The 18,416-nt window shown below is 40.2% G+C and overlaps 1 protein-coding gene across 1 annotated transcript in view; it reads left to right on the top strand.

Moving 5' to 3' along the window:
• Positions 1–18,416, top strand: part of LOC126263157 (eIF-2-alpha kinase GCN2) — a 322,298-nt gene that overhangs the window by 88,434 nt on the left and 215,448 nt on the right. The window contains exon 7 of the mRNA XM_049960195.1: positions 9,907–10,073. Within this exon, the coding sequence (XP_049816152.1) occupies positions 9,907–10,073 (167 nt within the window). The remainder of the gene's footprint in view (positions 1–9,906; positions 10,074–18,416) is intronic.

Below are 18,416 nucleotides of genomic sequence, written 5' to 3'. Positions count from 1 at the left end.
TGATGAAATGTAGTCCACTTCAGTATTAGTTCCATTTGAGCCTTGCCAAGTTTATTTTCTACCATTTTTCAGGGTTCTGTACATGTCAGTTAAAATGGAACCCTCATAGGATCATTTTGTTTTCCGTCCATCTCTGTCCTACTGTTAGAAACTGATTTTCTCATGAATGGATACACATATCAAGTAGAAATTTATGTCACATACTAAGGTCTACAGGTTCTTGGAGATTTAAAAAATGAAGCTTTTAAGTCAACATTAACAAAAGATATGACCATTTATGTCACATGTTTTGATACTCAGTAACTCACTGATCAAAACCTATATGGTACTTCCCGTTGACCTGGCATGAAGCAAAGGTTTCACAGTACAAGCAAAGAAAAAACCCAAAATTGTTAATTTGTAAGTACAGTGGAACCTTGCATAGCGAGCATAAGTCATTCCATAATCTTACTCGTAGTGTGAAACACTCATTAAGCAAAACAATTTATCTCATAAATTAATGTAAAACATGATAATGTGTTCCATGCAGAAAAAGTGCTACAAGTTTTTATCTTATTCATGCCATTTATTCAAAGAAAATTATACATACAGTATTATGTACTTTAATGATATGAATATAATAGAGGGAAACATTCCACGTGGGAAAAAATATATCTAAAAACAAAGATGCTGTAACTTACCAAACGAAAGCGTTGGCATGTTGATAGACACACAAACACACACACAAAATTCAAGCTTTCGCAACCAATGGTTGCTTCATCAGGAAAGAGGGAAGGAGAGGGAAAGACAAAAGGATGTGGGTTTTAAAGGAGAGGGTAAGGAGTCATTCAAATCCCGGGAGCAGAAAGACTTACCTTAGGGGAAAAAAGGACAGGTATACACTCGCGCGCACACACACACATATCCATCCGCACATGTGTCTGCCTGTGTCTGTATATGTGCGGATGGATATGTGTGTGTGTGTGTGTGTGCGCGCGCGTGCGCGAGTGCGAGTGTATACCTGTCCTTTTTTCCCCCTAAGGTAAGTCTTTCTGCTCCCGGGATTGGAATGACTCCTTACCCTCTCCCTTAAAACCCACATCCTTTCATCTTTCCCCTCTCCTTCCCTCTTTCCTGATGAAGCAACCTTGGGTTGCGAAAGCTTGAAATTTGTTTGTGTGTTTATTGTCAAATGGTTCAAATGGCTCTGAGCACTATGGGACTCAACTTCTGAGGTCATTAGTCCCCTAGAACTTAGAACTAGTTAAACCTAACTAACCTAAGGACATCACACACATCCATGCCCGAGGCAGGATTCGAACCTGCGACCATAGCGGTCTCACGGTTCCAGACTGCAGCGCCTAGAACCGCACGGCCACTTAGACCGGCTGTTCATTGTCTCTATCAACATACCAACGCTTTCGTTTGGTAAGTTAGAGCATCTTTGTTTATAGTATTATGTACTTTATTATTCACAATACATAACTAATTCTTTTATACTAGGAAGCTATGTATAGTAATTTGTTTCTGCCAACATTTCAACGCTTGACAAAAATGCGACACATCATTGTCAAATAAATTTGTAGCGTGCGTAGCCACTGCTTTGTTGGGGTGATGCTACCAATTCTCATGCTTTCTGCATTTCTCTTATTGCATAAGAAGATTGCTGTCTTTGCTGTTACTGCCTCCTCCTTTTGCCTTTTTGATCATCTTGTTGGATGCAACGATGTTGAAGTGATATTTCCAAAACTCTGTGATAGTGAGATTGGTAGCTTCAGTCAACTCAAAGCAGTGCTCGAAGAGTGCTTTAATATAGAGCTTCTTAAAGTCAGAAATAATCTGCTGGCCCATAGGCTGGAGTAACAGAGTGGTGTTGGAAGGCAGAAGCCAGATCTTGATGAACTGAAATTCTTCAAGGAGGTGGTCTTGTAGGCGTGGAGAATGGGCAGGAGTGTTGTCCATAACAAGCAAGACATGGAGTGGCAGACAATCTCAAGCAAATAATTTTTCATCGAAGGACTTCACTGATCCAATCACGAAAAAGATCACGTCACTCAAGTCTTTTTGTTGGGTCTCCACATCACATTTAACATGCTCTTCTGGACTTTACACTTCTTGAAGGCTCATGGAGCTTCTGAATGGTAAACAAGCAGCAGGTTAATTTTCAAATCATCGCTTGTATTGGCACAGAATAGCAGTGTGAGACGGACTTTCATTGGCTTGTCACCATGTAACGCATTCTCCTCTTTGTTATAAAGGTATGCCTCACCATCTGTTTCCAGCATAGACCCATCTTGTCACATTTAAAAACTTGTTGTGGCAGATGACCTTCAGAATCTGTGAGCATCTTGATGTTACTTGTGAAGTTCTCTGGTGCCTTTGTGGTGGAGCTGGCTGCTTTGCTGTGCCTCAAAATGCTATGGATGCCATTTCTTCCGTTAAACTTCTCGAACCACCCTCGGCTTCCCTTAAACACATCTTTGGCTGTTGATGATCCTGGTGTCTTCTAAACGAGTTCAGCAAAAATCATTCTTGCCTTTTCACAAATTATGCTCTCGTTAATAGTGTCACCCCCTGCAATTGCATTTCATTTATTCATATAAGGAGCAACCTTTCAATATAGTTCAGAATATGAAACCATTAAAATAAATAAATAAATGTCGTGTGACAAGGGCCTCCCATCGGGTAGACCGGTCGCCTAGTGCAAGTCTTTTGATTTGACGCCACTTCGGTGACTTGCGCGTCGATGGGGATGAAATGATGATGATTAGGACAACACAACACCCAGTCCCTGAGAGCAGAGAAAATCTCCGACCCAGCCGGGAATCGAACCCGGGACCTTAGGATTGACATTCTGTCGCGCTGACCACTCAGCTATCAGGGGCGGACATTGTTTTGAGAATAGTGCAAATAGTTGATTTAGCCTGATTGTACGTGCATACTAAATCAGTAACGCACATACCATGTTCTCATATGGAGTCTGCCTGTTGCCCTTCATCCATGATTCACAGGATGTTGTGCGAGTAAAAGATGAGCAGAGTTTTGCATGAGTGTTGTTTACTAAACCCTTGCTGATTTGTAGATAGAATCTTTTCTGTCCCAAGAAAATTTATCCTATTTGAACTGAATAAATGCTGAAGAATTCTGCACCAAACTGTTGCTAAGGATATTGGCAGTAAATCTGCGGGTCCATTCTTTTACCTTTCTCATATACAGGAGTCATCAGCACATTGTTTTCCAATTGCTTGAGACTGTGTACTGGGAGAGAGGTTTACGATAAATGCAAAGTAAGTGGCCAGTGCAAAAGAATACTCTCTGTGGAACTGAACTGGAAATACCTCCGAACCCAGTGACTTATTTGTTTTCAACTCTTTACGTTGCTTCTCAACACCAGGTATGCCTGTTTATATGTCCATAAAGGAGTCTGTGTGATGATCAGACAATGGTATCTTCCTGCATTAAAGATGCAAAATTTATTACTTCAACTGTCCTTTTGCTTTTCTCTATTCTCACACCCAACCAGTTGATGTGAGACTAGTTAGAAACCTGTAACCACCCTAGTGATTTCATATAGTACCAGAATTTTGTTGTATGATTCATGAATCACTCTTTTTGTAGATGCACAAATTTCTGCTAACTTCTGCCTTTCAGCATTTCCACATTCTTTTTTGTACCGAGAATGCATCAGTCTGTTTCCTCAGCATTTTCTTATTAAACCATGGTGAGTCTTTTCCACCTTTAATCCACTCGCTCAGCATGTGCTTCTCCAGAGCCAATTTACAATCAGTTTAAGCCTGCTTATAATTACTTAATGTCCATCATATTGGAACTAAATGGTGTCCATTCATGGTCTAAGCAGGATACCAGCAACTGCTTATCTGTATAGCATGGAAACTCTCATAGCCTTCTTGATGTATTTATTAACTTGACTGCACATTACCAGTATATCATGATCATTAACCCTTTTCTCTATATTAGTACCATTTATAAGGTCAGGCCTGTTGGTAGCTACAAAATCTACAGTATTTCCATTGTGTGTTGAACTGGCTGCTCAAGACAATGGTTTGAAAATGCATTCAGAACCACTCATAAGACCATTTGTCCATACAATCTGCAGTGAATCCATAGACATCACAGTCTATACGTGGTAGGTTAAAGTTCTTTACAACTAATATTGCTCAATCAGGGTACTTTCGCAATACTGATCATAGACTTACTTTGAATCATTCTGCAACAGTTGTGGAGGTGCCCGGTAAGAACTTCAGTTGCATCCAGATAACGTCACAGTCAGATTCAATTTTGACTTCTTATAGAGACTGTTTTTGTTGATTGTAATGCTGTATAACCTGTCTTTTCGATACATGTTCTATGTCTCGTTAAATATTTCAAAGCTTTCGACTTCAGGTTTCATCCAGTTCTTGGTTCAGAGTATAAATTTGCGCACGACAGCTGTCATGGGAGGCACTAAACCCAAGAACTTTGTTACAAATTCTTCAGCAATTTGCTGGTAAAATGTTGACATTTGACTGTCTGTGAATGGCCTGATTTCACTCCCTTCATATGGATGGTGAGCGTTTATCAGAGCATCTTTAACATTCGCCTGGCCTTTGGGCAGGGTGGAGGGAACCATGTGCGCTTCGCAAGTACAATGCTACCTGAGGAGCTGTTTCCTCTGTGTGGTGTGCACCTAATCTATCGAGGAAAGTCTTACCATTCTTCACCCCATAATGCAGATCCAGAAATCTACAGCCCAGACCAACACAGAATCAACGGAGCCTCTGGTTGAGGCCCTTCATTTGGCTCCAAACCAAGGGACCCTGATCTTCCACTTTATGTGACTGTTAAGAAAAACTGCCCATATAAATTGTGTTAAAAATAAAATCATCATACAGCACAGTTAAGAATTTTGTAAATATATCATTTCTGGTAATGGTCCTGAAAGATTACTTGTGTGTCTAGAATTACCGTGATTAGTGATTGAAATGTTCTGCACCCCAGGCTCAAACCCAACCACTGTTTAAATTTTGAATAAAAACAGTCAACAATGACAACAGAAGACTCCCAGTATAAGGAGTCACCCCCGTTCTGCTAACGGTCATGATGACCTTGTCAGATAGAGGAGAGGAGCAGAAAAGAGTCTCAGTTCAACTTCTTGTCCTTGGGATGGGAAACTGCCCCTAAAAGGTGGAAGAATCAGCAGTGATGAGTGGTATGAGAATGCAGAAGGGAACAGAAACCAGTGCATTAAAGACACGTAATGTGTATTCACAGGACATGTGGTCAGTAATTAAAGAAGTGTCATCTTCTTTCCATTGGCAAAAGATTCTGAATTAGTCTCCCATTTTGGGAGCATGCTGCCAAGCGGGAGGTAACCATGAGAAAAATTGTGAATAACCAATGAAAGGATGTCGTATCACAAATTACTGTGTGGAATGTTAGTAGTTGAAACATGGTAGGGAAGCAAGGAAATTTGAAAACGGAAATGTGAAGGTGCAGCTTAGATGTAGTGTGGGGTAAGTGAAGTGGAATGGAAAGCACCTAAGGATTTCTGGTCAGACAAACGTAGAGCAGTATCAGCAGCAGCAGAAAATGGTATACTGGCAATGGGATTGTAAAGGAGAAAGTGGGGTACTAGAACAGTTCAATAGTATGGTTGTTCTCATCAGAATTCACAGCAAACCAATGCCAACAACAATAATTCACATATATATGCCAACGTAAAAGTCAAAGTATGAAGAGACAGGGAAAATATGTGAAGATTTGAACAGGTAATTCAGCTGCTGCAAGGAGATTATAATGCCTAGTTCATGTCCACCGTGGCACTCGGGAACCACAGCACAGTTGCAACACCTGAGGATGGGCTTATGAGAGCCCAAAACTGTCCATGATAATAAAAGAAATTTAAAACTGAAGCGGTATTTTCAACCTTTGGGCTAATAATCAGGATTGAACAGGTATTCTGCATGTAAAAGGAGATGATAATCTAATACTCAGTACTAGGAGAAGGAGTAGAACAACAACATACAGGAGAGTGAGGACTTGATGGTGGGAATGTGACAGAAGAAAGACTAATTGAGTTGTACAATAAGTTTCAGCTAGTAGTAGTAAGTACATTGATAAAAAACACAAGAGGTCGTGGTATGCTTGGAAAAGGTCTGACATTACGGTAAGAATGGTCAAATACAGATTCAGAAATCAGATGTTGGGAGTCTAAGGTATACCCAGGATCAGATATAGAGACTGATCACATTGTAGTAATGATGATGAGTAGGCCAAATTTAAGAGACTCATCCAGAAGAATCATTGTTTAAAGAAGGGGATACTGTAGTATTGAGGAATGATGAGATGCATATGAAGATCTGTGAGGCTACTGATACCATTATATTGAATATTAAAGTGGACAGATTAGTTGAAGAGGAATGATTGTCTCAGAAAAGGCAATCACAGAATTTGGTTGGACAAACATACATAGAAGGAAGATAACTGCGATGAAATCTTGGGTAAAAGTAATACTTCGTTTGATCGATGAAAGCAGGAAGTGATATTCAGGGATACAGAATTATGAGACACAGGAAGGAAATGAATAGAAAATACAGGTAATCCTTGGTGAAAGGACTGCAGGTAAAATGTGAATAAATTGGAAATGAAATGTTTGTCAGAAGAACTGTTTCAACACGTGCACAGATGAAAACAATCTGTGGTGAAATTAAAAGTCAGTGTATCAACATTAAGAATGCTGGGGAATTCCACTTTTCAACACAGAGGAGAGAGTTGATAGTTGAAAAAAGAACATTGGAGATCTCTGAAGGGGGGTGCTTTGATTGAGGAAGAAAAGTGAGTCGATTTGGAAGTCATAGGGGATCATGTAATAAGTCAGAGTTTATGGAGCAGCTGTCAAATAAGGCAGAAGATATTCATACAGGTGGTTCTCTTTTCTCCAAAGGTCTCTTTAATTTTCCTTTAGGCAGTATCTATCTTACCCACTAGTGAACAGTTTGTTGCGAAAGCTTGAATTTTGTGTGTGTGTTTGTGTTTGTTTGTGTGTCTATCGACCTGCCAGCGCTTTCGTTCAGTAAGTCACATCATCTTTGTTTTTAGATATATTTTACCCACTAGTGATATATACCTCTACATCCTTGCATTTGTCCTCTAGCCATCCCTTCTTAGCTGTTTTGCATTTCCTGTCGGTTTCATTTTTGGGACGTTTGTATTCCTTTTCGCCTACTTCATTTACAGCATTTTTAAGTTTTCTCCTTTCATCAGTTAAATTCAGTAGCTCTTCTGCTACCCAAAGATTTCTACTAGCCCTCCTCTTTTTACCTACTTGATCCTTCACTATTTCATCTCTCAAAGCTATCCGTTCTTCTTTTACTGTGTATCTTTCCCCCGTTCTTGTCAGTCGTTCTCTAATACTCTCTCTGAAACACTCTACAACCCCCCCGTTCTTTCAGTCTATCCAGGTTTTATCTCCTTGGATTCGCACCATTTTGCAGCTTCTTCAGTTTTAATCTACTGTTCATAGCCGATAGATAGTGGTCAAGAATCCACATCTGCCCCTGGATGAAATGTCTTACAAATGAAAACCTGGTTCCTAAATCTGTCTTATCATTATATAACATGTCTGAAACATTCCATTGTCTCCAGGCGTCTTCCACATATACACTATTCTTTTATCATTCTTAAAGCAAGTGTTAGCTATGATTAAGTTATGCTCTCTGCAAAACTCTACCAGGTGGCTTCATCTTTCATTCCTTATCCCCATTTCATATTCACCTACTACTTTTCCTTCTCTTCCTTTTCCTACTGTCGAATTCCAGTCCCTCTTGACTATTAAATTTTCATCTCCCTTCACTATCTGAATAATCTCTTTTATCTCTTCATACATTTCTTCAATCTCTTCATCATCTGCAGAGCTAGTGGGCATATAAACTTGTACTACTGTGGCAGGCATGGGCTTCGTGTCTATCTTGACTACAATAATGCATTCACTATGCTGTTCGTAGTACCTTACTCTCTCCCCTTTTTTGTTTACTCATTATTAAACTTACTCCTGCAATACTCCTATTTGATTTTGTATTTATAACCCTGTGTTCACGTGACCAGAAGTCTTGTTCCTCCTGCAATCGAACTTCACTAATTCCCACTACATCTAACTTCAACCTATCCATTTCCCTTTTTAAATTTTCTCTACCAGGTGGCTTCATCTTTCATTCCTTATCCCCATTTCATATTCACCTACTACTTTTCCTTCTCTTCCTTTTCCTACTGTCGAATTCCAGTCCCTGTCCAATTAAGGGATCTGACATTCCGCACTCCGATCCGTAAAACACCACTTTTGTTTCTCCTGATAACGACGTCCTCCTGAGTAGTCCCTGCCCGGAGATCTGAATGGGGGACTATTCTGCCTCCAGCATAAGTTACCCAAGAGGATGCCATCATCATTTAACAATACAGTAAAGCTGCAAGCCATTGGGAACAATTACGGCTGTAGTTTCCCCTTGCTTTCAGCCATCCCCAGTACCAGCACAGCAAGGCTGTTTTGGTTAATGTTACAAGGCCAGATCAGTCAATCATCCGGACTGTTGTCCCTGCAACTACTGAAAAGGCTGATGCCCCTCTTCAGGAACCACATGTTTGTCTGGCCTCTCAACAGATACCCTTCCATTGTGGTTGCATCTACGGTACGGTTATCTATGTCGCTGAGGTTTGCAAGCCTCCCCACCAATGGCAAAGTCCATAGTTTATGGGGGGGAGGGGGAGTGATAAGAACCTGTGTATTACATGATAAGCTCAGGACTATACATTTTGCTTATGTTTGTTCAATATTGAAATATGGTGTGTTTTGGAGAAATTGTGAAGCTAGTCAGAAATCATTTAGATTGCAGAAAAATATTATTAGATTAATGGAAGGGTTGGATCAAAGATCATCGTGCAAGTGACTATTTAGGAAAAATAAAATACTATCACTTCTATTTATTTATATACTTGAAAATGTAATTATTATAAAAGAAAAACTAAACAGCAGCAGTCCGAGCATCACCCATAATGAATCTGTACATAGCTACCACACAATACGAATAAATGATGTACATGTACAACAGACAAACACAATGTTGTTACAGAAAGATATGCTCCATCCTGGCATCAAATTGTACAATGCACTATCCAAATCCACAAAAATAATAATGGACTTAAACAAGTTTAAATCAACTGTGAAGGATTACTTGGTAGGGTACTGTTTCTATACAGTAAGGATATACCTAGAAATACAAAACTGCATCACCAATTATGATTGTTTTTGTAAAATGTGTGGAGTAAGAAAATAGTGAAAATTTTATCTTTTGTTAGAATGATGTCTGAGAAAAAGAAAAAAAATCAAGCAATATGTATTGTAATGAATGAATGGTCCAATATCTTTTGTACACTGTTCAGTCCCTATATTCACAGGACCAGTAAATAAATAAAAAACCTCTTGGTAGAACAATTTCATAATTGTGAGGGACAAAGCACAAAATTGTTAAAGTTCTACAGTACTGGAACATACTGTAGAACACCCACAACTTTTTTACTTTTCATTTATAAGCATCAGTTAACTTTCAAGTTGTCTGTGAGCAGGAAACAGTTTTCTTTCTTTATAAATATGACTTTGGATAACTCTTTTGTGTTTTTCCACAAAGGACACCACAGATCTGTTGCATTTATTCCTTTCTTTGTATTGGAGGATTGTTATAGGTCAATCCTGTTGATCGTGACTGTAGAACATACATTCTTTTATGACAGTGCATTTTAGAAATGTTTCACTTGACGTTTGGAACATTCTGAATGTATGCAGAGTGCACAGTGGAAAATAGGAGTGGATATCCTTTAGATTTAATGTCATTGTTCTTTTTCTCTCAAGTATAATAATTAGGTGATGTTTGTTTGTAGGTCATGGAACAAGAGGATGTGTGGTATATTCGGGAATGGACATGACTACAGGGGAACTACTGATAATCACTGAGTGGTGCCTGCGCTGCCATCAGAACAGACATACAAGACATGCTTCACCAAGCGATGATTCAGAGCCAAGCGAAATGACCAATTACATGAAGCAGGTACATCCCGTGTATCTTTTGTACATTTTTAGAAAAACTGTTTGTAGCTTATTGAAGAAACTGAGTGCATTGTGTAGTCCGATCTTCATTTGGAAACTGCCTTCTGTAATTATTACTGAGGTTTTATCACCAAGAGAGCTGTAATGTTAATTGCATAAAATTATGTACAACTACATTTCCAATGAAAATCTAAGAATTTGGAAATTTCCTTCTGAATCTTAATGACACTGCCCCCCATCCACCTTCCCCACCCCCCAAAAAGAGTAATAATAATGCAGCTTGTCTGTGCACTCTGTTTCGACACTCTGAGCAGCAGTAACTGTGCCGAGTTTAGAGGTCTGCAGTGTTTGCAACATTTATTCTGTTCATCACAAGAATGAACTTATGTAGACAAACACAAATGTGGTGATTGGTCAGAAGCCATAGCACACGTACACTGGTGGTGTTACGATCTCGGAAGTATGTTTTACTTATATATTAGGTATCTTATTACTAATTTATGTTAAATGGAACATTAAAATATTCTAATGTATTAACAGCCATCAATGTTGTTGTTTTTTTAATCACACACAGCATAACTTAATCATAGCTAACACAAAAGAAGGTTGTATACATGGAAGAAGCCTGGAGATACTGACAGATTTCAGATAGATTATATAATGGTAAGACAGAGATTTAGGAGCCCGCATCTCGTGGTCGTGCGGTAGCGTTCTCGCTTCCCACGCCCGGGTTCCCGGGTTCGATTCCCAGCGGGGTCAGGGATTTTCTCTGCCTCGTGATGGCTGGGTGTTGTGTGCTGTCCTTAGGTTAGTTAGGTTTAAGTAGTTCTAAGTTCTAGGGGACTTATGACCACAGCAGTTGAGTCCCATAGTGCTCAGAGCCATTTGAACCATTTTTTTGAGATTTAGGAACCAGGTTTTAAATTGTAAGACATTTCCAGGGGCAGATGTGGACTCTGACCACAATCTATTGGTTATGAACTGTAGATTTAAACTGAAGAAACTGCAAAAAGGTGGGAATTTAAGGAGACGGGACCTGGATAAACTGACTAAACCAGAGATTGTACATAGTTTCATGGAGAGTATAATGGAAAAATTGACAGGAATGGAGGAAAGAAACACAGTAGAAGAAGAATGGGTGGCGTTGAGGGATGAAATAGTGAAGGCAGCAGAGGATCAAGTAGGTAAAAAGACGAGGGCTAGTAGAAATCCTTGGGTAACAGAAGAAATATTGAATTTAATTGATGAAAGTAGAAAATATAAAAATGCAGTAAATGAAGCAGGGAAAAAGAATACAAAAGTCTCAAAAATGAGATCTACAGGAAGTGCAAAATGGCTAAGCAGGTATGGCTAGAGTACAAATGTAAGGATGCAGAGGCTTATCTCACTAGGGGTAAGGTAGATACAGCCTACAGTAAAATTAAAGAGACCTTTGGAGAAAAGAGAGCCACTTGTATGAATATCAAGAGCTCAGATGGAAACCCAGTTCTAACAAGGGAACCTCCCCATCGCACCCCCCTCAGATTTAGTTATAAGTTGGCACAGTGGATAGACCTTGAAAAACTGAACACAGATCAATCGAGAAAACAGGAAGAAGTTGTGTAGAACTATAAAAAAATAACCAAAATATTCAAACTGAGTAGTCTGCGCGAAGATAGGCAACATCAAGGGTAATTTAAGCTCAGGAGCGCCGTGGTCCCGTGAGTAGCGTAAGCGGCTGCGGAATGAGAGGTCCTTGGTTTTCTTTATTTTCGCAAAGTTATGATCTGTCCGTTCGTTCATTGACGTCTCTGTTCACTGTAATAAGTTTAGTGTCTGTGTTTTGCGACCGCACCACAAAACCGTGCGATTAGTAGACGAAAGGACGTGCCTCTCCAATGGGAACCGGAAACATTTGATCGCAATGTCATAGGTCAACTGATTCCGCCACAGGAAAACACATCTGATATATTCTATACGACACTGCTGACGGCATGTGCGTCACATGACAGGAATATGTTGTCGACCCACCTAACTTGTACACTTGGTGAATGGGTAAAAAGATTCTTCTATGTTGCCCGATTTAGGTTTTCTTGTGGATGTGATAATTACTCCCAAAAAAGTGATGAAAACATAAGAGTTTGTCACATAAACTGCAACAAATGAATACAAAAGTCACACAGTCGCACACTTTTCCCTGTGCTCCGTCAAAACATATGTTTTTAACGTTTTCAAATTTTTCCATGTGTAGACCGTCAAATCCTGCATATGTCCAAGCAAATCTGAACATGTCCTGGAATTTTGGAGAGCGAAGTTGATTATGTGTGAGTGCCTGAACTTTGATAATTGTCTGAAAATAAAAAATTAAACTTTTCGCTCGAAGGAAGACTTGAACCAAGGACCTCTCGATCCACAGCTGCTCACGCTAACCACGGGACCACGGCACTCCTGAGCTCACACTCTCCTTTATGTTGCCTATGTTATGCATGGACTAATCAGTTTGTATATTTTGCTTATTTTTTCATAGTTCCACACAACTTCTTCCTGTTTTCTCGGTTTGTCTGTGTTCAGTTTTTCAAGGTCTATCCACTGTGGCAACTTATAACTAAATCTGAGGGAGGTGCGATGAGGAGGTTCCCTTGTAAGCAAAGAAGCGAAAGCAGAAAGATGGAAGGAGTATATAGAGGGTCTATACAAGAGTGATGTACTTGAAGACAGTATTATGAAAACGGAAGAGGATGTAGATGAAGATGAGTGGGAGATATGATACTGCATGAAGAGTTTGACAGAGCACTGAAAGACGTGAGTTGAAACAAGGCCCCAGGAGTAGACAACATTCCATTAGAACTACAGAAGCCTTGGGAGATCAAGGCCTAACAAAACTCTACCATCTGGTGAGTAAGATGTACGAGACTGTGCGAAATACCGTCAGACTTCAAGAAGAATATAATAATTTTAATCCCAAAGAAAGCAGGTGTTGACAGATGCGAAAATTACCAAACTATCAGTTTAATAAGTCACAGCTGCAAAATACTAACGCGAATTCTTTACAGACGAATGGAAAAACTGGTAGAAGCAGACCTCGGGGAAGATAAGTTTGGAGTCCGTAGAAATATTGGAACACATGAGGCAATACTGACCTTACGACTCACCTTAGAAGAAAGATTAAGGAAAGGCAAACCTACGTTCGTAGCATTTGTAGACTTAGAAAAAGCTTTTGACAATGTTGACTGGAATAATCTCTTTCAAATTCCAAAGGTGGCAGGGGTAAAATACAGGGAGCGAAAGACGGTTTACAATTTGTACAGAAACCAGATGGCAGTTATAAGAGTCAAGGGGGGCATGAAAGGGAAGCAGTGGTTGGGAAGGGAGTTAGACAGGGTTGTAGCCTCTCCTCGATGTTATTCAATCTGTATATTGAGCATGCAGTGAAGGAAACAAAAGAAAAATTCGGAGTACGTATTAAAATCCATGGAGAAGAAATAAAAACTTTGAGGTTCGCCGATGACATTGTAATTCTGTCAGACAGCAAAGGACTTGGAAGAACAGTTGAACGGAATGGACAGTGTCATGAAAGGAGGGTATAAGACGAACAGCAACAAAAGCAAAACAAGGATAATGGAATGTAGTCGAATTAAGTCTAGTGATGCTGAGGGAATTAGATTAGGAAATGGGACACTTAAAGTAATAAAGTAGTTTTGCTATTTGGGGAGCAAAATAACTGATGATGGTCGAAGTAGAGAGGATATAAAATGTAGACTGGCAATGACAAGGAAAGCATTTCTGAAGAAGAGGAATTTGTTAACATCGAGTATAGATTTAAGTGTCAGGAAGTCGTTTATGAAAGTATTTGTATGGAGTGTTGCCATGTATAGAAGTGAAACGTGGACGGTAAATAGTTTGGACAAGAAGAGAATACAAGCTTTCGAAATGTGGTGCTACAGAAGAATACTGAAGATTAGATGGGTAGATCACGTAACTAATGAGGAGGTATTGAATAGGATTGGGGAGAAGAGTAGTTTGTGGCACAACTTGACTAGAAGAAGGGATCGGTTGGTAGGACATGTTCTGAGGCATCAAGGGATCACCAAATTAGTATTGGAGGGCAGCGTGGAGGGTAAAAATCATAGAGGGAGACCAATAGATGAATACACTAAGCAGATTCAGAAGGATGTAGGTTGCAGTAGGTAATCGGAGATGAAGAAGCTTGCTCAGGATAGGGTAGCATGGAAAGCTGCATCAAACCAGTCTCAGGACGGAAGACCAGAACAATAACATCACACTTCAGCTCTGTAGTGTCTATTTCAAAAATTATGTACAGTCCCAGCCTCTGTACTGTTGTGCTCTGATTATCTTGCTGTTAATACACAGTATGAAAATGGGTGAGGCTGCTTCCTGCTCATTAGTGAAATAGCTTGTGAAACACAGTTAAAAAGTGCCAAGAAATAGATTGTTCTTAATGTTTTTCATAAATTTACAGGAAAAATCAGCTTTGAATTTTTTCGAAGGACTGTGTTTGATAGAATTGAGATATAAATACACATTGGATGTAGAAAGAAATTGTTAGCATAGTACATTGATAATCAGGTGCAGCAGTTCATGGATTGCTGGTTAAATACATCTTGTATGCTCCCTCCACCCCTGTTCAATTTGAAATACCTACACTTTTTTGTGAATTATGCATGTCTTCTTGTTTCTAATTGCATATTGCATGCGAAATTCCTGTTTTCATTTCAAATATAAATTCTTATTTATCATATTTTATGAAAGATTGTTAACAAAGATTTCTTAAATTAAAAAAATTTATGACAAAAATGAAAAACCGAATAATCTTTATGTCCATTGTTTTATACCACAGATGTAATCTCAGAGTGATAGGGGTCATAGAAACATGAAAAACAATTAATTTCATAGCATCAAGCACACCTTACAAATGCCACATTTTTACATTTGACACTGTACCATTTCAATATGAACCCAACAGAACTGATCTGGAGCCTAGTTAAGTGATTTGTCGCAAGAAATAACATGACTGTTAAGCTACCAGATGTACTGGAACTAATGCACACAGCTTTTTCACGTCAATGTCAAACACTGGTGGGATATAGAATGGCACATCGTAAAAGAAGAGGAGAAAATGTGCCACATGGGTGGCTTCATGGATTCTGTTTTTGATCGAATCTTTATCAACGTAGATGATGACAGTTCCAGAAGTGAAATGCATTTCTCGGATTCGGATAAGGAAGAAGCTAAGAGATTAGCAGACGACTGGCTATAACTAATACTTTCAGTGGCGTCAGAATTCAGTAGTATTGTGAAATACATGCAGTATGTTTTTGCAGCACACACAGCTCACTGAGAAAAATTACCCAGTGTTTAACGAATTTTCACTACTCTTGTTTGTGATTAGAATACTATGTTAGGTGAGCACGAGAGTATTTTATGCTTTCCATCTGGTTACCTACGAAGTGTGCGGTAGTGCTGGAGTTTTACCGAATGTTATTTCATTCTCTTTAAAAATTAAAATACATTTGAAGCTGTATTGTTTCCCTACTTCTCTGTTTTTGCATTTTAACTGCAACTGCTCACATCATTTTAGGTTAGTTGGACTAACTGGCTGGCCAGTGTTGTCCAAGTTAAATACATCAGTAAAGCTGTCATCCCACATTATCGCTCAATCTGTGTGTGTGTAACAGCGTAAAATGTGTATCCTTATGATTGTACTTGACTGTACTAGACACAGCTTGGCTTCCGTTCCATGTGAAACGAAACCCAATGGGATTTGAGCAAATGTGGAAGAATACAAGGTGTAATGTTTGCATCAGGTTTATTTATATGGGGAATGCAGTATAGGGTATAGCCATTTCCCACCGACAGGCACTTACTCCTGTTGAACAACTGCTGCCCTTTGAACAGGTTCATCTTGTGGTCTTGGGGGAAGCTGGATGGATGTATAGACCAGGGTGTATATACACCACAAGACAACCGGGAAAAACTCGGGAATTTTTTAGAATTACGTGAATTTTTATTGTTTTGGTTTTCGGTTAAATTTTTGTAATTTTGAGTGGTAAGAACCGATACTCCTTAAAAAAGAATATTACTGTATTCCACTACTGCAGCAATAAAACAGAAAGGAGGGGAAAAACAAAAATAAAACTTAAGTTGCAAACACAGTGCTCACACAAAATGGATTTATGTGGCCAGGAACTATCAAGTGAATTAAAATACAAGCACATAATTACTGAATGCTAAAATATCTTATTAGTTTCAGTTTTCAGATTTTATTTTATTTCCATCTTTGTGACAGTCAAGCATGAATCTCATTGCAGAACAATGAAGTTATTTTTGTCAGTTTGCTAAAGAATTTCGACTTTTATTAGTGTTTTCCGCTGAGGCAGTCTATTATTATTGTTTTCCACTGAAGCAGTCTATTTCTTCCAAACAAAGTGTTTCATTCCACACTATTGGCTGGTTTCAACTGTTCACTGAATTTAAAGTACATGTTTTCATCTTCTGGCAGGAATGGCATTATGCCATAATAAAGAACCAAGCATGAAATAATACAGTGCTGGTACTCGCAAGAAAATTTACATCCCAAAAACCGCACTGAAAAGCTAATAATAGGTTGAGTCCTACTTCATTGTGAATTTGAACAAACGAATGTGCATGTTAAGCTGAATTATGCATTTTAGTATGGTTTACGAAATTCCGGTGCTCTTGGAGTATCCTCTGACATCATCTTTCTTTTATGATATAATGTAAGAGTTCTTAGTGTTTTACATGTACAAACATACTGGCTTCTTATGTCATCGTAGCTGTGCACAAACAATAACAGTTTTTTCTGACTCTCTCTGGCAACTGCTGAAAGGAACATATTCCTAACAGGTCACTGGAAAGTATTTCGAATAGTAGTTTGAAATTGTTACTTTCAAAGTAAATTTCCTTTTACGCAAGATGGATTCTGTAATGTGCGAGAATGTGCAATTAATTTTTTAACTCACAGAGTGTTTGACTCTTGTTTAGAAATTAACACTTTGAGGACATCCCATTTGGAAGAATTTCCCAGAAGATCAGACATTTATGTCATTATTTAATATTTTTATGGCACAGTTGTGTGTTGTATCTTAAAGTGTAACACACAAACGGAGACCAATATTACGAGGGTTGGAACTTTAATAGTGGCAACTATTTATTTACAGCTTGTACAAAATACACTCCTGGAAATGGAAAAAAGAACACATTGACACCGATGTGTCAGACCCACCATACTTGCTCCGGACACTGCGAGAGGGCTGTACAAGCAATGATCACACGCACGGCACAGCGGACACACCAGGAACCGCGGTGTTGGCCGTCGAATGGCGCTAGCTGCGCAGCATTTGTGCACCGCCGCCGTCAGTGTCAGCCAGTTTGCCGTGGCATACGGAGCTCCATCGCAGTCTTTAACACTGGTAGCATGCCGCGACAGCGTGGACGTGAACCGTATGTGCAGTTGACGGACTTTGAGCGAGGGCGTATAGTGGGCATGCGGGAGGCCGGGTGGACGTACCGCCGAATTGCTCAACACGTGGGGCGTGAGGTCTCCACAGTACATCGATGTTGTCGCCAGTGGTCGGCGGAAGGTGCACGTGCCCGTCGACCTGGGACCGGACCGCAGCGACGCACGGATGCACGCCAAGACCATAGGATCCTACGCAGTGCCGTGGGGGACCGCACCGCCACTTCCCAGCAAATTAGGGACACTGTTGCTCCTGGGGTATCGGCGAGGACCATTCGCAACCATCTCCATGAAGCTGGGCTACGGTCCCGCACACCGTTAGGCCGTCTTCCGCTCACGCCCCAACATCTTGCAGCCCGCCTCCAGTGGTGTCGCGACAGGCGTGAATGGAGGGACGAATGGAGACGTGTCGTCTTCAGCGATGAGAGTCGCTTCTGCCTTGGTGCCAATGATGGTCGTATGCGTGTTTGGCGCCGTGCAGGTGAGCGCCACAATCAGGACTGCATACGACCGAGGCACACAGGGCCAACACCCGGCATCATGGTGTGGGGAGCGATCTCCTACACTGGCCGTACACCACTGGTGATCGTCGAGGGGACACTGAATAGTGCACGGTACATCCAAACCGTCATCGAACCCATCGTTCTACCATTCCTAGACCGGCAAGGGAACTTGCTGTTCCAACAGGACAATGCACGTCCGCATGTATCCCGTGCCACCCAACGTGCTCTAGAAGGTGTAAGTCAACTACCCTGGCCAGCAAGATCTCCGGATCTGTCCCCCATTGAGCATGTTTGGGACTGGATGAAGCGTCGTCTCACGCGGTCTGCACGTCCAGCACGAACGCTGGTCCAACTGAGGCGCCAG

The sequence above is a fragment of the Schistocerca nitens genome, chromosome 1 (genome assembly GCF_023898315.1).
Source record: "Schistocerca nitens isolate TAMUIC-IGC-003100 chromosome 1, iqSchNite1.1, whole genome shotgun sequence".
Classification (NCBI taxonomy): domain Eukaryota; kingdom Metazoa; phylum Arthropoda; class Insecta; order Orthoptera; family Acrididae; genus Schistocerca; species Schistocerca nitens.
The sequence above is the reverse complement of the archived record's forward strand: the minus strand, read 5'-3'. Positions and strand labels throughout refer to the sequence as shown.